This window comes from Periplaneta americana, chromosome 4, assembly GCF_040183065.1.
Source record: "Periplaneta americana isolate PAMFEO1 chromosome 4, P.americana_PAMFEO1_priV1, whole genome shotgun sequence".
NCBI lineage: Eukaryota > Metazoa > Arthropoda > Insecta > Blattodea > Blattidae > Periplaneta > Periplaneta americana.
The window spans coordinates 170770233-170797469 of NC_091120.1; the positions used below are offsets into that span (position 1 = coordinate 170770233).

General features: G+C 37.2%; 2 protein-coding genes across 2 annotated transcripts in view; one reads left to right on the plus strand and one right to left on the minus strand.

The window, feature by feature from the left end:
• Positions 1–18872, minus strand: part of LOC138698422 (pneumococcal serine-rich repeat protein) — a 92705-nt gene extending 73833 nt beyond the window's left edge. The window contains exon 1 of the mRNA XM_069824311.1: positions 18622–18872. Within this exon, the coding sequence (XP_069680412.1) occupies positions 18622–18691 (70 nt within the window). The 5' untranslated portion in view covers positions 18692–18872. The remainder of the gene's footprint in view (positions 1–18621) is intronic.
• LOC138698425 (putative protein FAM10A4) overlaps positions 1–27237 on the plus strand; it is a 181325-nt gene that overhangs the window by 86432 nt on the left and 67656 nt on the right. The gene's annotated exons all lie outside the window — the stretch shown is intronic.

A 27237-nucleotide genomic window follows, 5' to 3' on the forward strand; every position in this document is an offset into this window, starting at 1 on the left:
TGCCCATCTCAAACGTCTGGATTTAATGTTCCTAATTATGTCAGGTGAAGAATACAATGCGTCCAGCTCTGCGTTGTGTAACTCTCCATTCTCCTGTAACTTCATCCCCCTTAGCCCCAAATTTTTCCTAAGCACCTTATTCTCAACCACCCTTAATCTCTGTTCCTCTCTCAAAGTGAGAGTCCAAGTTTCACAGCCATACAGAACAACCGGTAATATAACTGTTTTATAAATTCTAACTTTCAGATTTTTTGACAGCAGACTAGATGACAAGAGCTTCTCAACCGAATAATAACAGGCATTTTCCATATTTATTCTGCGTTTAATTTCCTCCCGAGTGTCATTTATATTTGTGACTGATGCTCCAAGATACTCGTATTTGAATTTTTCCACCTCATCGAAGGATAAATCTTCAATTTTTATAGTTCCATTTCGTATTTATATCTAGCTAGTTCTTTTGCTACTAATGTTACCCCTCCTGTTCTATAAAGACTAGTTACGTTCCATGTACCAAATCTTATAACCTTATTCCTTTGCTGTGGTCGTGCCGGAGAATCAGTTCCATTCGGAGGCTTATTGTTAGGTTTCGTAACAAGCTGTTTTTTTTACGGTGATGGGTTGTTAGCCCTTCGCCCAACCCCCAAGCTGGAGGACCACCCCTTATCTGCTGTCCACTACTGCTTATTCAATATATTCGCAACTACCCTCCATATCTGGAGGCTGTCTCGTCTATCCGCAACTTGAGGACGCGCCATGCCGTGGTGATAGGGACCCACAATTTTTTAATTTGTACAACCGTTCTTTTTTGTTTTTTTTTATATAATTTATGTGCGGTTTATTTTAAATGCACTAAAAATATAGAAAATATACAATAATGACGTAAAAGGCTAAAAAAAAAAGGCATTTAACCTTAAAATAGGCAATGGGAGCTAAAAATAGGCAAAATAAAAATTGTGCGTATCGTCCCCAAATGTGTGGAAACGTGTTTATTTCTAATAGGTCTTTCATACATACACTCACAAGGAAACGTTCTGATGGGGGCAGATAAAAAAGTTAAATTTGTTTTTTCCACCATGTTAATAATGTCAAAAGAAGTGCTTTTACAAATTTTGGCCACTCGACCGTAATTACGAGGGCCGTAAAAATAAGTTTGTCATGGCCCGTTTACAGAAAAAAAAAACATAATTTCATTGGACAAATTTATTGGAAGAAACACAGCAATTGTTGAGCTATTTTTCGACATATTTTCCATCGGAAGTGAGACATTTCTCAAATTATGGGATCGACAGAGAGGGTGCAGACGCAGTCAAACTCTGGTTCCGATCTGAGGCAGCTGACTTCTATGACACAAAAATGATCCTATGGTATGAAAAAGTCTCAATTCCAATGGGGGATATGTTGACAAATAGCGCAACAATTGCTGTATCTGTTTCAATAAATATTTCCATGCAATTGTGCTTTTTTCTATAAACGGCCCCAGGGAAAATCACTTTCTGGACTGCCTTGTAATTGCGGTCGAGTGGCCAAAATTTATATAAGCACTTCTTTTGATATTATTAACATGGTGGAAGAAAAAAAAATAACTTTTTTATCTGCCCCCATCAGAACGTTTGCTTGTCAGTTCAAAAAAGTAATTTTGCCTAACATCCGGGCTCTAATCATCATTATCATCTCAGTTTATCAACGTTCGAAATACAACCTACTGTTCCAGACATTTCCTGCCTGTGACTGAGCTTGCAGTAGCATTTACGACATCTTTTTTGTCCACCCTGTCAGTCATCTATCTGAATTCCGTACGTGCGTCGCGTCAAACTCCCTGATCTGACAGAATGCGCGGACTGCGTTGACAGACCATGGACAGACCGAGTGAGTCGTTGCCCCCGCGATAACGCGAAGTTATCTTTTTTTCAGACGCGTTGCTCCGACGTCTCTAAAGTAATAACATTCTTTCAGACAGCACTGAATATTCGTTTCGCGTTTTGTGATTGTACGGGTCAGGAAAAATGTTCTGCTAACGTGATTTTACCACTGTGGTTTGTTTGAAAGTCCCTTGTACGAAGTCCACGAGTAGACATCGATGTAAGGTTGTTGAGCCCATGACAGATCGACGTGTATTAACTATACTATTACAAGACAAGCTGAAGTCTTTAAAAAATTGCCAAACATAGACATAACCATTAGAATTTGTCATAGCCTCGCTGGACTTTGAACGTGGGATTCCGGCGTAGATTTTCAGTTATTTACTAAAACATTCCAAGAAGAATGCAACACATCTACTGCTACACAATATTCGGTATTGTGTGCAATATTGTAAATGATATATTTGTAAGTTTTGGATAAATGCACACCAAATAGATGTGATTACATTTATTTACATGGTATCAATTCACTTTTCCGCTTTGTTGAAAACATAAGTGTTGAATAATTTGTTGTATTCGACAGTAAGTGTTAGGCTATTCTTCTGACGTCTTATTGTTCCTATATGAGATAGCACTATTTATAGCGCGAGCGACTAATTCGTTCCTTGTGTTTATTTTGTGTTTGTACATTTCATCTTTCAACCACTCAGACAAATATGGACAGAAGTAAGGTCTGGGGACCTTGGCGGCCAGTGTACGTGACCACCACGACCGATCCATTGTTCGGGAAATGTGAGAATTAGATGATGTGTTATCTGACAGTTAAAATATACAGGGACTCCGTCATTCTGGAAGAACATTCCCATACTTGTAGCTAAAGGAACTATAAATGGCAGTTTCTCTACACCCATTATGAACAGTAGTGTCCTTACACGATTTCAGAAGAGCGACGCATACTAGTCCTTTGCATGTAGCCAGTAGTACATAATCACTTGTGATTCCTTCATACTATAGTATTTGTGAGGCTTGTTACGCGTAACATTCAAAATTGGACACATGTTTATATCCGTGTTCCGGAAGAAAAATGACGCAACTGCAAAATTGGGGTGAATATTAAAAACATCCCTGACTAGTACTATTTAAAAATAACCAAAAGTAATAATACTTTGCTTTATTTCGATTGTCATTTTTTTTTTTCAAATATTTATTATTTATGTAATTAAGATTGTTTTTTGCTTCTCCTGAGAAACATTCTATGATATACTTACGTCGTTGTTGCTCCGGAACAGCGATATGAACTTTTTTACTTAGAATAGTCCATACCAACATTCCCTAGTAAAATATTTAATATTCCTCCTCAATCTCTCAACATATTTTATATGCATGCATGAATAGTTACATGAAGATCTCCCTCAAAGAAGGTTGTATATCGTATAATAAGGCATATGATACACAACCTTCTTTGAGGGAGGTATACATACATAAGCTTACATACAAAGATCACATAAATTCATGTGGCAGTTGATTTGCAATACATTGTTCGATACTCATAAGTCTCCTTGATATTACGCTCAACCCAATATATAGTCGCGGAGAAACACAAGAAGAGAGTGCGTTCAGCGACGTAAAAAAGAGAGAGAGAGATGTAGATTGTAGTAGTTGTTAAACTAAAATCAGTTGTTGTTTAGTCAATTATCCAATGATAGGTTTGAACCTAAGTGACACCATTAAGGCATCATTCATGAGGCAACTAAGCCAAAAATAATGGGGTAGGGTGGCCAGTTTCTTCCCCCCCCCCCATTGCATACACCGCTGACGAGTAACATATTACACTTACCAGATTTACAGTTAAGCAAATTAAATTAAAGAAGATTATTTTACCACCTAAACTAAAGGATGACGTTTGAAAACTGGTAATGCACTTTATAATCCCAAGAGACTAGGAAAGTATGAAGTTGCGATATGAAAACTCAAGGACACGTAAAATGAAGCAATAACATAACTTACAACCAACATAAATACTGTATAATAATGCATTACAGCATAACTATGCTGTAGACGTTTCTCTACAAACAGTAAATATATATTTCACTCGTCATTTTACTTGCCTTATTTCGATAAAGCATTCAGCTGCTACTAACCTAAGTTCAGGCAGCTTGAAACTGAGAAAAATTACCAGTTATGTTTGATCTTAGATTAAGACGAATATGTTGCACTGTACATATATATATATATATATATATATATATATATATTGAAGCGTCCAATTTCAAAACTGTCTAAATCCATTTAAAAAAAATTGAGATAATGGCGGTTTCGTCATCTACCTAAATGTCTCTAGCAATTTTCTAATGAATGTTGTGCCTAAATTCCCTCTTTCCTTCCATAAATAAGCTTCAAATATGACGAACACTGCAAACAATTAGGAAAAAAGTTATCAGTTTTTGGCGTTTCCTGAAAATTGTTAAGAATGGATGTAGACAGTTTTGGAATTGGAGGCTTCATATATATATGGTGGAAGATCAATTAGTGTAACTGAAGTGGAACTATGAATAATATAGAGGAACAAGTAATGAAGTGTTAATAGAAGATGAATAGAGTAAATTAGAGAGAAGAAAAGCAATATGGTAGTGAGACTAATAAGAGTAGGAGATAGTATGTAAATAATAGGTAGGGTTTGATGTAATTGAGAGGGAAAATGTGGGAAGTGAGGAGGTAGAAAGTGAGTGCAAGTAGTGAGAGTGAACCGTAAAAGTTATCCAATAAAGTGAAATGTGATAAGTGAATCGAATCAAGAAATAGCAAGGAGGTATCACAAACATTAGAACATTGCAATAATAATTGAGACAAATAATATAATAAGATAAAGTAGATGAGATAGTAGAAATATTAGTGAATACTAGTCAGAGATAAAAAGGTTTTAACGATAAACATAAAAGTAGGGATAACAGTAATGAAAGATGACAATGATAGTAGTAGAGATGGAGGAGTAGATGTAGACGCGAATGTTTCTATATAAGAGTAAGGTTGCAGTATTGCATAGCATTCGAGAATTATATTGAGGGAAGATAAAGAAGGTTAAGAGTTGTAAATACTGTACATCAGAAAGGATGGAGGAAGAAATAGACAGAAGCAGGGTTAAACTTTAGATAAGTGGGGAGACATAGATGATAAGAGAAATATAAAGGATATATGATGGAATGTAAGCAAGGTAGTGGTGGACCGTATGCAGAAATGTGAGGGAAACCACTACCTGAAAGCCGTATGATGACAATAAATATGAATATGAATATAGGGTGGAAGTGAAATAACCCTAAAGATTGTTGAAAGGGACGATAGGTTACACTTAAATGAATAGAAAACTTATAATACGTTTTGTGATTAAATGCACGGTTACTTAGAAAATTAAGTTGGAAGTTTCAGCAGTCCGGTAACATCGCCGCTAACACACTCTTTTTCTCTTCATGTAAGAGGTCAACAAACTCAGGTTGTCTAACTGCAGCCACCTGCCTTTCTGGCTACAGCGTTGTAATCTTGTTGCGTTGTTCTGTGGCTTGAAATTAGTGATTTATAAATTAAATTCACACCAAAACCGACCAGGCTAATCAGATAAACTCCAGAGCGATGAATGATTTGTTATTCGATTTTCTATCGATATGAACAAAAACGACAATCCTACTCGCAAAAGTTACCGAATAAGAAGGTTTTAAACATTTGGGGGAGGGGGAGAAACATTTTTTCTGAGAAAACTATGAACTTCCCACCAGTATGCTATTACACTTTTTTGTTAGATAGAGCATGAGGTCCACACCTGTAAGGATCAACGGTCAGCGCGTCTGGCCGCGAAACCAGGTGGCCCGGGTTCGACTCGCGGTAGGAGCAAGTTACCTGGTTGAGGTTTTTTCCGGGGTTTTCCCTCAACCCAATACGAGCAAATGCTGGGTAACTTTCGGTGCTGGACCCCGGACTCATTTCTCCGGCATTATTACCTTCATTTCATTCAGACGCTAAATAACCTAGATGTTGATACAGCGTCGTCAAACAACCCAATACAGCATGAGCTATTCGCTCCGAATATCTGCAGGGTATTTAACTCTCTCTCTCTCTCTCTCTCTATATATATATATATATATATATATATATATATATATATATATATATATATTTAATGGTGATAATACACATTGACTACTTCATAGTAGTCGTGTCAATATTCAATGAGGTTGGCGAGACCTCATATAATGAATATTTGACATATTAAATGTTTACAGTTATCGCAAACTGTTGTTGAATATGGCCATAAAAGTCATTTAAATATGCGCTCCTGCATATTGACTTACATAGATTTAAATGCAGGTAGTAGGCCGTAAAACAGTATAATGAGAGGAGTTCGACCGGCACCGTGGATCGTGTCCCGGCATAGCTCAGTTGGAAAGAGCCCTCAGCGCGCAGAGCTGAGAGGTCCCGGGTTCGATTCCCGGTGCCGGAACGAGTTTTTCTAGATTTAATGGTGATAATACACATTGACTACTTCATAGTAGTCGTGTTAATATTCAATGAGGATGGCGAGACCTCATATAATGAATATTTGATATATAGACCGCTGAATTTACAGGCTACCATTGGTTTCAATAAAAGAAAAGGAGACCATAATTAAATATGTAAATGAGATGGATTTTTAAATAATTGCTGGTGACTTTTATCGAGCGAAAGGTTTCCTTAGGTAAATCTCCAAAATTCTAATCGAACCCGGTAGAGCCATAACCACTTTTTCATGGATGTCCTTCATGGGTAAATTGATACGTCTCACTTATCCGCAAACTGTTATGGTACCGCATGCGCCAACCATTAGCCCCATTACTTTTATCTCCCGAAAGTGATATTTGGATGTATAATAGGGAATTTAGACTCATATGTTTTCCTTTTCTTGATTCATCCTCGTCTGGTTGACCTCTGTGATGTTCGAATCGAACTGACGGGTCCAGAATAATTCCCTGTTTGCTGTTCTCTCTGAAATCAATCGTGACTATTTCACGTGAACTATCGTTTGTGGCCAGACCGTGGACTTCTTCATATACTTGAAGCCTTTTTTCGCAACTCTTCTGCATTGTAAGATCTTACCTTATGGTGCCGGGTGTTTCTCAGAAGCTTCCCATGTCTGCAGGCCCCCAGGACATGCGCAAGACTGTCCTTCTCTCTCTGACTTACGTAGTTTGGTTTCATCTTAATTGCTTTGTGAAAGAATATTTGGTATTGAGAGACGGAAAATCCACATTTTCTTATGTATGTTCACTTATTAAATAATAAACAACACATTGTTTCGATAGTTGTACATTCTCCAAAAACCTCCGCCCAAACTGGCCTAACCATAACTCTTAGGACTTTCTCATTAGATAGTCTATGTTTCAACGAGAGATATGCGTTAGTGTAGTGTATGTCTAACCACGGTAAAAAGTACGTAGACTATTCTAAATACACTTAATGCAGGTAACCGAGATTGACAATGTTAAGTGCCAGCAGAAATATGTCGCCGGCTTAGTGCAACAATTGATGCATTAATTTCTTTCCGAGGCTTAAAGGAAACAAAGGCCGGGAAAACCCAACGTCCCGCCCGTTAACAGCAACCTTATAGCTCGGTAAGAATGCCGGTAACTTAGGTTTGACTCACTCTGTAATAAACAGGAAATAGAGGGAGTAGACAAAGAAGCAATAGATTAAGTAGATGAATGGGAAGAAATTAATGAAGAAGAATAAAATTAAAGTACTGTGAGAAGAGCAATGAAGACGAAGTAGAGTTGAATGAAATAGAAGTAAAAGATGGAGCAGGGGAAAGAATGAGATGACATACTAAATGTAAGGAATGAGAATGTTAGAAACTTTTTTTAGTTGGTTATTTAACAACACTGTAGGCCTATCAACTAACAGATTATTAAGCGTTGATGGGATTGGTGATAGCGGAATGGTATTTAGCGAGATAAGGCCAAGGATTCGCCATAGATTACCTGAGATTCGCTTTGCGGTTGGGGAAAACCTCGAAAGAAACCCAACCAGGTGATCAACCCAAGCAGGAATCGAACCCACGCCCGAGCGCAATTCCTGATCGGGAGGTAAGCACCTTAGCCAACTGGGCTACATCGATTACTTGTTAGAAACGCCTTGTAAAAGTTTGCAACGACTATTGTTTTTCATTATGTCCTCTATTATTCCGTTGAACAAACGCTTGGCAGTACTAAAATGTTGGATAATAAGTAATGTGACCAGAAATGTTAGTAGCGCCGTTTTGTTCTAATTTTGAGGGACGCTGTTGTAGTCATTTTGTTTTGTATCTGCCACCTGTTGAGCTGTCCATTTAGTTCGTGAGTGTAACCAGCCACTGGGTCAGCTTGACGAGTTATTTTGAGAACTCGGAAGAGCAGGCGGTATCTTGTGACGTAAGCGGAGTCTACCACCACTCGACATCTCGTCCTATTTGACGGGGCCCCATTCACACCACGCCGAAAAGTTACATTGCACGTTGCATATTTGATTCATGTCTCTGTAAGAGTAGATGTTTACAAGAGATGCTCTCTGTCATGGTTTTGACTTCAATGAATGGGCATAGTAGCTGTGTCAAAACATGGAGCAGTGACTCAACTTCTGAGAACTCTTTCCTATTTTAATAGTCCTTTCACATACCTCTTTAAAGCAAAATAATGATGTTAAGGAGGTAAATAAAGGTATTTTTCCAAGCTCCTTAATTTAACGTCAAAGGGAAGGAAAATTTGGCATAGGAAACTCTCTTGATTTTGGCAGTTCTTATAGTCTCCAGTTGAACTGTAATTTCTTAATAGTACCACCAAAGTAGCTGTAAACGGAACTCTTGATCCGAGACTGCGCCTGACCGTGGGTTCGAATCCCACTTGAACTGGTTACCTGATTGGATTTTTGCCGTAGAACTACGTATTTTTCATCGCTAGGTCACAAGAAAACAACCTCCCTTGTTCTCCGTGAACTCCCCTTGTTCTCCTTTTGTTACCTCTTTTCTCATTGTATTCATCTTGTAGTCCTAGGAATTCGAAAAATTGGCACTTAGCCCCATTGGAAGGATAGGTCATCAATTGACTCTTGACACCGCACATAATGATGATGATGATGATAGTAGCAGTAATAATTTCTTAGTTACAAATGGCTTTTAAGCAACCCGGAGGTTCATTGCCGCCCTCACATAAGCCCGCCATCGGTCCCTATCCTGTGTAAGATTAATCCAGTCTCTATCATCATATCCCACCTCCCTCAAACCCATTTTAATATTATCCTCCCATCTACGTCTCGGCCTCCCCAAAGGTCTTTTTCCCTCCAGCCTCCCAACTAACACTGTATATGCATTTCTGGATTCGCTCATACGTGCTACATGCCCTGCCCATCTCGATGCTCCTAATTATGTCAGCTGAAGAATACAAAGCGTACAGTTCTGCGTTGTGAAACTTTCTCCATTCTCCTGTAACTTCATCCCTCTTAGCCCCAAATATTTTCCTAAGCACCTTATTCTCAAATACCCTCAATCTCTGTTTTTCTCTCAAAGTGAGAGTCCAAGTTTCACAATCATACAGAACAATCGGTAATATAACTGTTTCATAAATAGTAGAAAAGTTTTCCGGGCTATGAGGCCGTGGTCTGTTGGTTGTGAGACCAAACGTTTCGTTCACTGCTGCGGTGAACATCTTCAGTGAACAACAACAACTGCGGTGAACAACAGACCACGGCCTCATAGCCCGGAAAACTTTTCTACTATTGACGCCGGCCGTGAAAGCCTACACTCCAATATATGTTTCATAAATTTTAACTTTCAGATTTTTTGACAACAGACTAGATGACAAAAGCTTCTCAACCAAATAATAACATGCATTTTTCCATATTTATTCTGCGTTTAACTTCGTCCCAAGTGTAATTTGTATTTGTTACTGTTGCTCCAAGATATTTGAATTTTTCCATCTCTTCGAAGAATAAATCTCCAATTTTATAGTAATAATAATAATAATAATAATAATAATAATAATAATAATAATAATAATAATAACAACTATATTGTAAATGGTGTCTTGAGATATTACATGATCTATGTTTAAGTATAATAGTAATAGTTAGAGTCTACTGCAGACTGTGATAAAAGCAGGAAACAAACTTACAAAATATTGTAGGTCTATTTGCTCGAAAGTTAGACTCCTTTTTTGTCACATCTGTGTTCTAAAATTTGGGAGGGTCTTATATTCGCGTCTGGTCTTTTTTTTTTAATGGGTTATTTTACGACGCTTTTCAACATCTAGGTTATTTAGCGTTTGAATGGAATGAAGGTGATAATGCCGGTGAAATGAGTCCGGGGTCCACCACCGAAAGTTACCCAGCATTTTGAGGGTTGAGGGAAAACCCCGACAGGTAACTTGCCCAGACCGGGATTCGAACCCGGGCCACCTGGTTTCGCGGCCAGACGCGCTGACCGTTACTCCACAGGTGTGGACCATCTGGTCTTAAAAACGAGTATGTTGTTGTTTTCTAATGCCAGACGTTTGACAATAAAGTCTTTTGACCTCTTGCACTCCAATATTTTTCAAAGATATTATCATGGTTAGCCACTGAAGCACAGATTTTGAGGTGTTCCGAATCCATTTCTTGGTTTGAGTTGCACAATGGGCAGTTAGGGGACTGATATATTCCAATTCTATATATGGATATATAAAAATGCGAAATGAAGACATGACGTAATGGTTACTTATTATTTAGTCAACTGTCCGAAGGCTTAATGAAACAAATTATATTAACATAAATCTAATGGCGTTGAGATGTATAAACTCATGTAAAAATTAAAATACACGACATCTTGTTTGTTGATTTACATTTAGACCTAGATGAATCCATTGTCCAGAGGTATGCCTGAAAGACATTGCCATTTGATTCTGTAGCTCTGTACATCATTAAGTCGGATATTTTCAATGTACTGAAAATAATAATAATAATAATAATAATAATAATAATAATAAATAACTTATTATTTAGAAATCAATGCAATGTAAGGTACAAAATAAATCTTCTAAACTTTGATTACAAGTCTAATATTCGCGTATTTTTTTATTTACTACAAAACATTAAGAGGATCTTATTTTTAGTGAATATGGTATTACCACAATCTATTTTATACAGTCACGAAGCTCAATACGTAGTAAATATGCATCCAAAGACAGTTGGTAACCACTAGGATCGCTAATATCGCCTCATTACAGACAATGTGAAATAGTACCGGCACAGTCTATTGTTCCTAGCACCTCTGAGACTGCGGGCTGCTCTCACAAAAGCAAGTGTTAAAATTGACGTTACTTGTTATTAGAGATGTTACATCGTAATCGGAGTCTGTACACTTTCGGTTTTACTTCGAAGTTCCTTCCGATTCGGACCCTAGTCCTGATCGCAACACACTTCTTGTTGTGTACGGCGCTAGACACACGGAATTTTTGCCGAAACACTTTCACATGTGTGGCTGTATATCGTCACTTCCTGGCCCAGATTTATTTCCAAAGCACATGCATGTTTGGGTACACCGTTATCCGAATTACTGGAGTGTCGGAAACACGAATTAAATTCTCGACGAATCCAAGTAACATGATATAGAAAAAAAAAAATGTTGGAGTAGATTTGCTTGTTCAGTTTCCTGTGACACAATTACACGGCGATTTTTCATATTCATAATCATCTTGATCACTGGTTTATCGTTGGTGGTTGGGACAAACCCACGCTGCCTTTTTCGAACCTTGCGGGCCCATTGTTCTACATGCAAGGATTAATTTTTGACTTGGTTAATGAATGGCGGTAAATTTTGCATGAGCTCCTCATTCTCAACGACAGGGTTGTTTTACGGTCTTCCCGGCTTTACTTTCACTTTCTTTCTGCATGTTAAGTGTGTATAGATAGGCTATTAAAATTCATGACCATCGGAGGAGTTTAAACCCGCCAGTCTCAGATTCACAGGCAAGCAAGGCGACTATCACAAGTACAGAAACAACTAAAATTATTGCATCGTATCTGTCGTGGAATCCAACTTCATAGTTGCCTATGACGAATGTTCCATGAAGCAAGAAACTTTGGTAATCTATGATGTTTATGTCGGTCCCTGAACTGTAATGCACATAACTGTGTTGATGAACAGGAACTCACTGTTTTCACCGAGAGTGTAGGGGTAGTTTGAGAAATGGAATCCATGGTCACCCACGTAAAATGTCTATGGTACATAACATTAAAATAATTACAATTTGGTACTTATAATAAATCAGTAGTAAAGTTTATTGTTTATTGTTTATTGTTAGTAAAATAACATGGACAAAAATACAATCTTAGTTCTTTCCTGAAGGAGTAAAAAAACTCGTGCTCAGGGAGATATCTAAACACAGAGATAAACACAAAGATAATTATTTGACACAAACTGGGCCAAGAAAAAAAAATACAGGAATAAATTAAATTTAAAAATACAATTTCAGTTTTAACAATTTAAGTCATACAAATACATATACATATTAAATCAATATATATATATATATGTATATATATTCTTTAAAAATTAAATTCCTAACGCTATTTTTGAAATTTCTGATACTAAAATTGTCCAAATTTGGGTATTTATCAATTATTTTATTGTATAACCTTGGACCAAAGTAGGTACCATGGCTCAGAGCTGTGCTTGTGAAACACTTTGGTTCCTCTAGTCGTATAAAATCTGATATAGAGTTACATTTTGCATTAGAATGACTAACCTTCTTAGTGATCGAGAGAAAACTGTTTGCTAATAACTAGAGACCGAAATCTTAGCCACTACTACTCTTTGAAGTTAAGTGAGTACGGAGTTTGTGCAATAAGCCAAATGACTTGAAGAGTAGAGGCGCGTGGTTCTGGACGAAGAAAACAGACGATTCCCGCATCAAGGACAACAAACGCACACACAAACGAATGATTTCAAGAGTAGGGCCGTATTGTATATTACATACGAATAAACATAGTCTTTGCTGTAAACTGTTAACTTGAAATGTTACTGTTTCATAGGTGCTGCTAGTAATGCAATGTTTTAAGCTCATATTACGATAATCTTTATTGTAAAAATTTAGCTTAAAACTCCGGTTCAACTGCACAAGTACTACTCTCGGGAATGAAATGTTTAAGACTTACATTACAATAATCTTTGCTGTAAGATATAACTTATAATATGAGTACTACTATAACACAGGTACTGCCCTTGTGTACAATTGTACTTTCCAACAAAATTGTTAAAGCGCTTGTCCTCAACTTTGTTGAAAGAAATATTGGCATGCACCATCATCTCATACAGATCTCTGCTAAATTCGTCCGCTGGCACTGAATTGCTAGTTGAAGGCAGATCGTCAGACTCACTTCTTTCTATCAATTTCAAATGGTTTATATGTTTTTTTTATTACAGTGCTGCTGTAAATACCATCTTTTAGAGCAGCTTATGTCAGCCTTACATAAATTGCACATAATTATGTCGCCACTTACTCAGACATACTGCATTCCGAATTCCTCTACCGACTTTTTTTTACCCTTGTTTTAGGCACCTATTTGCATAATTTCGACAAAAAAGTCAAATGTAAATACTGTAAACAGATTTGCAAATTCCAGTAAAAGAGTCAAATGTAAATAGGTTTGTTGCGAACATATTTGTAAAATTCCGACAAAGGTCAAATGTAAATAGGCCTGTTGCGAACATATTTGTAAAATTCCAACAGAAAGGTCAAATGTAAATAGGCCTGTTGCGAACATATTTGTAAAATTCCAACAGAAAGGTCAAATGTAAATAGACCTGTTGCGAACATATTTGTAAAATTCCGACAGAAAGGTCAAATGTAAATAGGCCTGTTGCGAACATATTTGTAAAATTCCGACAGAAAGGTCAAATGTAAATAGGCCTGTTGCGAACATATTTGTAAAATTCCGACAGAAAGGTCAAATGTAAATAGGCCTGTTGCGGACGTATTTGTAAAATTCTAACAGAAAGGTCAAATGTAGCCTAAATAGGACTGTTGGGAACATATTTGTAAAATTCCAACAAAAAGGTCAAATGTAAATAGGCCTGTTGCGAACATATTTGCAAAATTCCGAAAGGTCAAATATAAATACTGTAAAACAAATTTGCAAAATTCCAGTAAAATATGAAATGTAAATATTTGATGGAGAAAGTTAAATGAAAAATAGGGTAAATAATATAATATGGTAATGTAGAGGAAAAAGTGTAATATAGATAATTAGTGAATAGTACTATAGTTAAGGTAAAAAGTGTTGAAGACAAACTGAAAATTAGGGATTACTTACTTACTTAACTTACTTACTGACTGACTGACTGACTGACTGACTGACTTACTTACTTACTTACTTACTTACTGGCTTTTAAGGAACCCGGAGGTTCATTGCCGCCCTCACATAAGCCCGCCATTGGTCCCTATCCTGAACAAGATTAATCTAGTCTCTATTATCATATCCCACGTCCCTCAAATCCATTTTAATATTATCTTCCCATCTACGTTTCGGCCTCCCCAAAGATCTTTTTCCCTCCGGCCTCCCAACTAACACTATATATGCATTTCTGGATTCGTCCATACGTGCTACATGCCCTGCTCTTCTCAAACGTCTAGATTTAATGTTCCTAATTATGTCAGGTGAAGAATGAAAATTAGGAATTAGTTACTATTAAAGAAAGCTAGCATAGTAATTGTAGAGGAGGAATAGTTGATTGTAGCCGAGAGTGTTTCTAAACGAGAATAATGTAGACAATTATTTCATGGTGGTCAGGCATGGGATCGATGGATGATAAACAAGGTGAAGTAAAATAGGCATTTTACAAAGGATATAGACAGAAAATATTATATTGGCATAGAGATTGAATTTATATATTGGAAGATGTAAGGAGAGAAAGTTGATAAGAGAAATAATTTAGGATGTGTTGAATGTATGTAATTAAGTGTAGTGGTGGACCGTATACAGAAATGTGAGGGAAACCACTACATGAAAGCCGCAGTATAATAATGAATATGAATTAAAAAAAGAATATTTGCAATAGGTCAAACGAAAACCGAATAGTAAGTCATATCTCCATAAAATAATTCCAAAAATGGTTCCGGAAAGCACTACATTCGGAAAATGTCCTTTTCGGAAATTTGGCTTTCGGAATTTGTATTTCGAAAATTCCTATTTTGAAATAATATTGTTCGGAAAATTGTCCATTCGAAAGAATGACCGGGAATCCTGAAAACGACTTCTGCTAACGTTTCGTATAATTTAAAATGGTAGAAGTCAGTGGCGTCCATAATGTTTGGAGATTTTATTCCATAATATGGAAATTTGAGTCCATAGACAGTGGGTTCCATATCTTGCTTTCATCACAGTCTACTATATACAGTCACGAAGCTCAATACATAGTAAATATGCATCCATAGATAGTTGCTGACCACTAGGATCGCTAATATCGCCTCATTACAGACAATGCGAAATAGTATCGGCACAGTCTTTTGTTCCCAGCACCCTCACAACTCAAGCTTCGTGACTGTTTATACTAGACTGTGCTTTCATGTGGGACGTCTTCATACTCGGTGAAAAATATTGCTGCGTTGTTCATTTGACACCTGTATAATATAAGTAAATCCATTCAGTGAGTTGCTATTGCAGATAATGGTTTCCATGGTGACCCATGTGTTCGACTTGATACCCAACCTTGACCTTAGCCAGGATCACTCGTTTCTTTTGGCAGACGCACTTAACTTACATTGGCTTGAAAGTGTTGACATATTTATTACACATTATGTTTCACAGTCCCCTCCCCTTCCGCTCCTTTATTGGCTCCTCCTCCCCCGCGACCTCCGCCAATTGGTCCATAGTGTTACTTTTATATAATTTGTGTTTGTGTCTATTAGCACGCCCACTACTTGATTGTTGCCCCTTCCTCTTTGCGTGGTGCGTGGGAGTTATAAAGTTATATCGGGTCCACATTTTCCTGTTCACTGCAAGGTCGTGTTGTTATAATAAACATAATTCGTTTTGTGGCTATTTAAAACTTGTTAGCATTCCATTGTTTTCTATTAGTAGCACAGTTTCGGGGTTTTTATAGCCGTTTTATTCGAGAGATTCGCGTATATTTGTTCTCGGCGAGTTCAAATTAATGGCACGTCTTTCTACTTGGATACGTTAGCGAAGCTAAGCGGGTTCCGTTGGAAAGAAAATGTATGATTACTTATTCGCTAAATTTATAGTGAGATTAACTCATAGATATGTCTCATGATTTTATACAGACAAAACTCAAGACTTTTCATTTGAACGACTTTCTCTGTGCTCGAACAAAGACATATCGCACTCCTAACAAAATAGTGTCGTAACTATGTCGTAACTCGAAAATTGTGATTTGTAAAAATGTGCTGTTTCGTGGTGAAATACTGTTGTAAAAATATTTTAATGAACAGAAACCAAAACCTTAGATATTTCAATATTTTATTATTAGAATTTCATACCTCAAACCACTACAACAGTGTAGTAAATTGCTTACGGAAATAATATCTGATTTTCGACATAGTCTACAACAGTATTTTACTGGGGGTGCGATATTCTCTTCTTGAATTACACTTCAAAAAGCTCAGTTCACCTTTAATTGATTATAAGATCGTGATTTAAAATTTCTTAATTTTACTCTAAAAAATACTGCAATCGTGTGTAGTGCGTGGAGTCACTGTCCTCGGTTCGAATCTCGCCTACGACGTAGATTTTTTATGTGTTTTGTCTTTCTGAGGTCAGGCGTCGTGCTGACTCCACGCCACCAGGTGTCTGTTAATATGGGTTGTGGGGATAAATCTTCCTACGACCATGAAAAAGACTTGCGGAAGATAGATTTCTTCTCAGAGTTCGTACCTCCCTTTCAATTCTGTGTCTAGTATCACTTTTGTGAACAGTAAACTGCACTCCAAATATTTTTCTTCTTCTGTCAACAAATTCTTTCACTTAATGCATCCCGAGAATGATGAAAAGATGTGGAAAACTTAGCGCGATTTCATCTCTACACGAAAAGGTATTGAGGTTAGTCACTTAATTTAATGTTCTTTTATATAGGTAACAAAATAGGGTGAATCGGTGTTTAGGGACCATCAAAATATCAATAAGAATCTTAGTCTGTTATAAATTTAATAATTCATTGTTACATATGGACATATATTCTATTACCTAATGGCAATACAGAGAATTCCTCGAACGAGGAGGTTGAGTAACAGATAAGCTTCAGTAACCCACTGAAATAAACTTCGGCTACGCGAGCCAACAACGAGAGAGATAGGACGATTTCCTCAGTCGCGGAATGCTCCTATGTAATACATTATGGTAATGATGGCGTTGAGTCTTACAGGTATTCCCGTGATTCCTGTCCCACTGCTTACTTGGAGTTATTTCGGTGATTCCTGGCTTGTGGCCCACTCTATATAGCAGACATGGTTTGATGACAAACAGTTTCAAGTATCCCAAATATGATATAGAACTAACTCATTTCAAGACGATGGCTTCATGTACTGAATTTCAACTGTTCCTTTATTATAGGATATATCCATGCTGTTTTTTTATTTGTATTTATACAGCTTATTGGATATTGAATGGGTAGGATGTTATGGTGATTATTATTGGCTTACTTAGGAAATATTTCATGATGGCTGCTACCTATTTTAAGTTTGGCAATTCTGAAAAACGATCACTCAACAATTTTCGAACTTTTTTTTCTCCACAAAAAAATCGGAAACACATCATTTCGACTGTAACCTAACATAACCTATCACAACTAAACTAACCGTAATTAACTGTAACTAACCCAAGCAAAACTAAGCTAAACTAACCTGATAATATATTATTACGATGTACCGAAGTACATGTGATATTTCCGAGCAGAAATTTAATAATAATAGACTATATGATATGCGAAAAATAATCACTTGGTGACTTAAGACGGTGCTTATTCCGTCGGATCCCAGCCACTTAGTCACTCATAACGAGCGCACCTCTGCACATGTGTGGACATTGTGCCACTGTCATACATCTATGACGCAGTGCATGAGGATAGGCCACTAGAGGGAACCCAAGAGGTGGAACTTAAACTGAGAGGATTCAATCCGACATCGGGATGGGAATCCGGTGTGGCTTAATGGATAGAGGTCAGCACGTAGAGCTGAAAACCCGGGTTCAAATCCCGGTGCCGGAGAGAATTTTTCTCCGTTCCACTCATCCTTCATCATAATCTGGTAATGTTAGGTTAGGTTAGATTAGTTTAGGTTAGTTTTGCTTGAGTTAAGGTTAGGTACGATCAGTTTAGATTGTGATAGGTTACGTTGGAAATTGTGTTTACGAATTTTTTTTTTCTATTATCTTTCGAAAATCGAACATTATAATCATCGTTTGTGAAAAAAAAAAAAAAAAGCTCTAAAATCGTGGAGTGGTCATCCTCCAGAATTACCCTAAGTTTTGAGAGGACTCTGCGAACCTGCTGTATGCTATAAAACGTCGATTGAAGTCGGAATTGGAAGCCCAAACATTCTGGAAATATACCAGCACGTTGTTCATCGACTACTCCTTTTCGATTTTGGGGAGGAGTGGCCACTCTTCATAATGTGTTTGCACTCGGAATCAGCAACTTCTGTAATCGCTTGATGGGAACAGAGCTACCGAGCCTCGAACCAAGGCGAATTGCTTGGAGCTGTGGGGGTGGGGACAGTACCTTGCAGCGTTCCTAGCAGGAGCAGTCCAGTGGCGGCGATGACGAGAAACCGGAATGTGGAGAGAGCCATGGCCCCCTCTTGCTATTAATCCCGGAGGGGGATGCTGGACTCGCGGGGGTTTTTATAATCCAGCACTGATCACTGCACTCACACGTCCATAACACCGCGCACACCACCAGCAAGCAACACAAGCAGCATACGGACTGGATTCACATCACAGCATCCCTCGGTTCCCTTCACCCCCCACCACATTACCTGCGACGACGAGACGACGACGTCGGCGACGCCTCTTAATTCGACCTCCCCTCTTTTCTATCTTCCCCTTCCTTCCGCTCGAATCTCTCGTCTCGGATCAGTCGACGGTTCGTGCGTGGTTTTACCCAGGCCTCGAAATAGTATGCCGCGCAGAAATAAAAGTTGACTAATCGTGTAGCAGGGACGTGGAGGTATACCGTGGTGGATGTCACGTCACGTTCATCCAACTCCTGAGTGGGGAAATGAACGAAGTGGACAGTTCGCATAGGCTATGGGAGTTGTAGGATGGGTAAGCCTAATGAGGTGAGTTGGCACATCACAGTAGCACTCAGACTCTGCCATTCATTTCATATAGGCTACAGTAAAACCTCGTTAATCCGGACCAATTGGGGCTTTGAGTTGTCCGGATTATCAGAAGAAATAGGAAATTTCATGACTGAAAACAATAGACCTAATAATAATAATAATAATAATAATAATAATAATAGGATTCTTATTGAATTTGGTATTCCCAAGAAACTAGTTCGATTAATTAAAATGTGTCTCAGTGAAACGTACAGCAGAGTCCGTATAGGCCAGTTACTTTCTGATGCTTTTCCAATTCACTGCGGGCTAAAGCAAGGAGATGCACTATCACCTTTACTTTTTAACTTCGCTCTAGAATATGCCATTAGTAAAGTTCAGGATAACAGAGAGGATTTGGAATTGAACGGGTTACATCAGCTTCTTGTCTATGCGGATGATGTGAATATGTTAGAAGAAAATCCACAAACGATTAGGGAAAACACGGAAATTTTATTGAAGCAAGTAAAGAGATAGGTTTGGAAGTAAATCCCGAAAAGACAAAGTATATGATTATGTCTCGTGACCAGAATATTATACGAAATGGAAATATAAAAATTGGAGATTTATCCTTCGAAGAGGTGGAAAAATTCAAATATCTTGAAGCAACAGTAACAAATATAAATGACACTCAGGAGGAAATTAAACGCAGAATAAATATGGGAAATGCCTGTTTTTATTCGGTTGAGAAACTTTTATCATCCAGGCTCCTGTTGAAAAATCTGAAAGTTAGAATTTATAAAACAGTTATATTACCGGTTGTTCTGTATGGTTGTGAAACTTGGATTCTCACTTTGAGAGAGGAACAGAGATTAAGGGTGTTTGAGAATAAGGTTTTTAGGAAAATATTTGGGGCTAAGAGGGATGAAGTTCAGGAGAATGGAGAAAGTTACACAACGCAGAACTGCACGCCTTGTATACTTCATCTGACATAATTAGGGACATTAAATCCAGACGTTTGAGATGGGCAGGGCATGTAGCACGTATGGGCGAATCCAGAAATGCATATAGAGTGTTAGTTGGGAGGCCGGATGGAATAAGACCTTTGGGGAGGTCGAGACGTAGATGGGAGGATAATATTAAAATGGAATAACAATAGCTTCAGTTCTCCATACTCAGTGTCATTCTTCTATGATGAATTCAGTCCCTATGTGAAGCATCATTATGAATTACGATTATCGAAGTGCTCGTTTTCCACCCTTTTCCTTTTCTTTTCTTATACCTATGTTTATCCGTTTCCCCATCCTTACATCTAATTTTTTGTGTTGACCTCCCAAGATATATCACGGAGGCGCGGCGTGTCCTACTGTTAACGTTTGAAGATTCCTCCTACGTCTAGAAATGCAGACACATTTATCTTCCATGTCCTACCTTCCCCATCTCCTCCTACCGGAAGCTGTGAATACTGTAGAGTTATTCTCGCCGTTCTGTCGTCCCTCGTTGATCTTTGCTTATTTGATAAGTTTCCAGGTTGTTATCTTACTTTGGTTTGTGCTGTAGGATCTACAAAGTCGAATTCCACTTAAGACATTGATACTCACCGTATTTGCCAGTTTAGTTAGATTTTGCACACAAAATAGTCGGGGAAAATTGTGCTTTGCCGCCACCATTTGAAATGCATTTCAAGAACATTAGAACTCTCAACACTTTGAGCCCCTCCGACTAATTATGTAGATCATTGATGTCAAAGCAAGCGCATTTTTCTGACGACGTCTTGCGCGGGCAGCAAGCTCTGAGTATGGAAAGAGGAAGGGTTGTGTATATGAATAAGCAACCTGCTGGATAAAGAAAACAGTGGTGCACAAACTTCAAACGGAACGTGAAATTTTATGTCGTTATTTTTATATGGCTTCTTTCTGTTTAATATGATCTATATTGTCTGTAAAACAAAAGTACTAACACTGATTTCTTAATATTGCACTTGTGTTTTAAATCTTAATAACATAATAGAGAGTTAAGAAGGAATGTTCACTTAAATTCCATAGTAGTATAATATTATACTGTATTAAGTGGATGAAACACATCATTCATAAAGAAAGTGATATTCCAAAGAAAGAGATTGAGTATGACATGATAAGCTGGAATTTATATTAATGGTATCTTTAGCCTTACAAAAGTAATCAATAAACTAATCAAAACAATATTACAGTACAAAGCAAAGTTACCTAGGTACTGTATCTGTTTTAAGTGTAACTAATATTACATAACAAAACTCTAATCGCATTATGCTTTTAAGATAATACTTGTGAGCAACTTCCTATCATCAGAATATTAAATTATTTTCTCGAAATCTGCTGAAGCTATAGAGCTGACATTTTTACAATTCATGGGCATGTATCTTTTGCTTATGATGTAACAGTAGTTGCTTTGTTAATTCATTTCCTTACAAACAATTTCCATGCGAATATTTTCAAAATTTTCACTACACTATCTTCAGTAATACGTATTTACGGTATATTAGATTTACGAAAACATTCTGTAAGGCTACTAAATAAATAGGCCTATACCTGAAAATTTCACTTTTCTATACGAAAAGTTGAGAAAATATTTCTTTTGAATAAAAAAATCAAACTTGTGAAAAATGAGCATTAAAATTAAAACTTACATTCTTATAATGCACTCATACTTCTCAGGCAAATCTAAAAATTAACAGGGATACAGTTTTAATAAGTTCTCTTCCCTTTATCTATTGAATCAGTGATGGCCATCCCTGAATATAGCTCGACCAAGCGGCATATACCACCTCTTTCGTCTGTCTCCTTTCCGCTCAGGTTCTCCTGGGCTCTAAAGCGCGCTTGCTCCTGTGGCCATCGATTGACATGCCTGATGTAGATCATGCTCAGAGATACAGAATCAAAGTACCAGTAATTGTACTTCAGTGTAGTTAGAAATGCTGCCTAGCTACGCATTTAACATATTTATTGCTAAAATACCGATCGCGGATGTTCAGTATGAAAAACAGCTCCCAACACAAGCTTCAAATATGTTCGTTCTACCAGTATTTCAGTAATATTTTATTTTTGTCGCATACCTGCCAACATTCCAGATTTAGGCAAAAGGCTCCGAATTCATAAAACCGCGCTCCATATCTCTCGATTAATAATTTTTCTCCTAATATTATTTATTTTCATTTCCTGTCGGCTCTTCATTTATCTACGGGAAATGAGTATTTACCTTTAGATTATGAAATATCGTGTGGTCGAAGTAGTTCAGTGTGTCGTGGAATCTCGTTATTAAAATACTGTTGACTTGGCTTGGCTTGTCCATAAAGAGCTAGGAAAGAACTTTTGTAGATTAACTTTAATTTTTGCACTGTAACCTGTCAAGGTGATGGTGGTTGTCTTGGTGATAATGACAATATCCAGACACTTCCACCACTTCATTGCTGACCTTCCTCTGTTTCTTCGTCCTTGCGCGATTAATTAGCAGTTTTATGTATCTTATTCATTCGATGACGGTGGTGGTGGTGGTGATGATGGTGAAGGCGATGGTGATGGTAGTATCAGCCTGTTTTTGTTCCGAAATTGTTTCTAGTAAGTAGTTTAACTAGCATTTCAGAGAGGGTATCTGTTATCCATTAGAGGTTTGTATGTACGAGGGTCATACAGAGCAACCCATTATTATAAATCTTAATTTTTATTTTTTAGACAAACCAGATACAGCATCTTAATCTACAGACTTTTCTGTAGTCTCCATTTCTTTGAACACATTTTACCCGCCGTTCTGTAAGTTTGAAAATTCCCTTGCCGTAGAAGTCCGTTTCATCTTCCCAAAGACACTGACGCACTGTTTTCCGGATGTCCTCCAGCGTCTCGTAGCGTTGACCTCGCAGCTGCTCCTTTACAGAATCGGAAAGATGGTGGTCGAAAGATGCCAAGTCGGGACTGTAGGAAGGTTGCGGAAGAGTTTCCCACCCAAATCTTCTGATTTTCTCCACGGTGACACGATCAATGTGAGGCCACGCGTTATTATGTTGCAGAATGATCTTCTTTCCAAGGCGTTTCTCGCGCAATGCACGACGGAGCTCCAAAATTGTCTGAATAAAGCGGACAGCATTTATAGTCTGTCCAGGTTCAAGAAATTCAGCCAAAATGCATCCCAGAACTCATCAAATCTTTCCTTGTTGCGTTTCATGGAGGCAGTTCGAGGACGACCGCTACGAGGCTCACCTTGGATGCTCGTGTTCCCGTCTTCGAAATGTTTCACCCATCCCCTACACTGCTGGCGCCCATGCACACATCCCCGTATGCACGCTGAAGTCTGAGGTGAATTTCAGCAGCAGATTTTTCTTCTTTAACAAGGAATTTAATGACAGCACGCTGTCGAAACGAATTATCGTTGTCGACCATTTTGCAAACATTGCCTGTGGTCACATGATAGAAGTTAATGACGTCACAATATGTCAATACATAGTGTAAAGTCTATAGATTATGATCATATACTCGTTTTTGTTACATTGTTGAAATTGAAATTATAGCAGTGTGTTGCTCATGACTTTCAGTACGACCTTCTGTACGTGTGGAGCCACATAGAGAATTAAAGGTTAATATATAAAGCTTTTGATAAAGTCCGAAGAGACATTTTATTCGACATATTACAAGAAAAAAATATTCCAAATTTGCTATTCCAAAATATAATAGAAATCTACACGGACAGCAAAATAAGTGTCAAAATAAATAACTGTATATCCGAAAGAAAATTAGTTAATAATGGAGTTCGACAAGGTTGTCCACTATCACCAACTTTATTTAATATTTATATAAATGAAATTATTTTAAAATGGAACCAAATCTACACATCAGGAATCAAAATAACCAGTGCTCTAATATTAAATACCTTACTCTATGCCGATGATCAAGTCATAATTTCCAATTCAGAGGATAATTTACAAAGAGGATTGTATACATTAAATGAAATATTAAAAGATTTTGGGATGGAAATTTCAGCACAAAAATCAAAAGTAATGGCATTTTTAGGACAAGACCCAGTGAGAAGTAAGATAATACACAATAACCAATGCCTCGAACAAGTGCAAAATTTCAATTATCTGGGTTGTGAAATATCTTATCAAAATGAAAAAGATGTGAATAAGAAAATTACCAAATTTACACAAATTCTAGGAATAATAAACAATACATTAAAAGCTAAATTAGTACAAAAATCTACAAGAATAAAAATATATAATACACTAGCATTACCCACCCTTCTATACGGAAGCGAGATTTGGACATTAAAGAAAAAAGACATGAACAGAATCAAAGCAACGGAAATGAAATTTTTCAGGAGAACAGCAGGATATACTCTTTTAGACCGAAAAAGGAATGAAGAAATTTTAGAACAATTAGAAGTAGAGTCAGTAGAAGAAAAAATCACCAGATACAAATTCAATTGGCTAGATCATGTAAGAAGAATGGAAAATTCAAGAATCCCAAAAATTATGATGCAATATAAACCTAGAGGACATCGTCGACCAGGAAGACCGTTAAGAAGACTGCTAGATGGGGCCGAAACAGGTCTACAGAGGCCTAATTCGTGAAGGATGATGATGATGATGATATATATATATATATATATATATATATATATATATATGAAACTAGCGACGACGGGGAACCAATGTATAAGTGAATAGAGGAATTAAAATGGGAAGAAGCGTTGAAGAGCACAATGTAGAAGCATGTGTGGAGTGACACGTGTTTTAAATCACCCCTCGTAACTGAAGAAAAGATTCTTTTCTAATTTGGGCGTGCTTTGGGACTCCGCCCCGTCTGAATGCGAAGCTCCAGACCTATTCATCTCATTTACTCCGGAAATAAACTAAGTAGGCACCTTCCAAAAACTTCAGAGAGCGGAAGTATTCCGGAAAAAAAGTCTCGTCTCATAGGAACTATTCTGGCTTTGAATCCTAATCCTTTGTGAGTTTACTAAGAAGACATATAATTTTGCATGTGTTACTGAGAGAGTAAATATGAAGAAATGTTTGTCAAAATATGAAAAAGAGAATGTCAAAATATGTACTACATGAAATTTTATTTGATATGAAATAATGTGAATTTTTGTCTTCAATTTTGATACTGGGAAGATAAATAATGAAAATAAACTTAGATCTAACACTGATAATGAGTAACATACTTATTTTAACACTATAGTAAAATGTTTTGAAGTTATGAGTACAGATCAGAAAATAATCATTTATATAAGATAATTATTTACATTAAAATGACAAAACAAAATCAAATTCACCTACTTGTTGCAATATATAACCAATAATTTCTCTATTAGCAGAAGTGGGTAACAATAGGATACAGAGAAGGTATGGTTATTAAGAAACCTTGGGTAACAGGCTAAATTTTGGGGAGGGTAGAGGAAAAGAGAAAATGACAAAATATTAACGCAGAAGAATGTAGAAGAAACTACAGGAATCTAAACAACGAACTAAGAAGAGAAACTGATAAGGCGAATGAAGACTGGATGAAACAGAAATGTAAAGAAATATAGGATCTAGAGAGAAAAGAAAGATAACATTTAATGTACCGCGAAGCAAAATGTAATGGACTGCACGAATGAGAAAGGAGATCCATGGTTGATAGAAGACGAAATCGGCAATGGACGAAATATGTAGAAGAGCTATAATTACGAGGCAGAGAATCTTCGAGATGACTTAGCTATAGAAGATTAATCTGAAAGTTAGAATATATAAAACAGTTATATTACCGGTTCTTCTGTATGGCTGTGAAACTTGGACTCTCACTCTGAGAGAGGAACATAGGTTAAGGGTGTTTGAGAATAAGGTGCTTAGGAAAATATTTGGGGCTAAGCGGGATGAAGTTACAAGAGAATGGAGAAAGTTACGCAACACAGAACTGCACGCATTGTATTGTTCACCTGACATAATTAGGAACATTAAATCCAGACGTTTGAGATGGGCAGGGCATGTAGCACTTATGGGCGAATCCAGAAATGCATATAGAGTGTTAGTTGGGAGACCGGAGGGAAAAAGACCTTTAGGGAGGCCGGTACGTAGATGGGAGGATAATATTAAAATGGATTTGAGGGATGTGGGGTACGATGATAGAGACTGGATTAATCTTGCACAGGATAGGGACCGCTGGCGGGCTTATGTGAGGGCGGCAATGAACCTTCGGGTTCCTTAAAAGCCATTTGTAAGTAAGTAAGTAAGTAAGTCAGAAGACGAAAAGTATATTCTGTTCTAAGTAAGAGGAGAAGTTGAACTAGCGCTTAGGAAAATGAAGAATGGGGAAGCAACAGGAGTTGTTGGAATCCCATTTGAATTAGTGATATGCTTGACTGAAGACAAGAAGGAAATTCTATCATTATGACAGAATGAAAATAAAATGATATTGACCAAATACAGTAATTAGCCCAAGTCGAGCGTTTATGTTGTTGTAGTTTTTTCCTTTGTTCATAAAAATCTAACAAACGTTAACTACCTGGAAACCCGGTTCTAAGAAATTAATCATCTAAATATTAACTGGATTAAAATGTCAATTAAAACTAAAATGTAGTATGATTCTATTTTCACATATAATACTACATAGAAAGCCCCGCTATCATAAAACCTATAATAAGAAGACAAAATCACGTTTGATTCATGTTCTTGTAGGCCCACATCATTTTCGAGTATTAAATAAAATGTCCAAAACTACTGTAAAGACTAAGAATTAAGTTATATCGTCTTATAGGCATAAAGGTATAAATAATATAAAATATTATATCTTACTTCCCTGAAATCAATGAGTACCATAATAAAATTGTCAACCCACCGCCTCTTGCATTTCATTGAAGATTATTAATTTGCATTCTTGCTAAATTTTGCGTTGATTCCTTCGAAAATCGAAATATTCGTCTGAAGCTATCGTCATATTGTTATTAAGGATTATTCCTGTTTCTCATTACTCTAATCCGAGGATTTAATGCTCGTAGATACAAACTTTCCATTGATAACAATGAATAACAAGAATTTTGCTCCGACTTAAAACAACATGTTTGATGTGCGC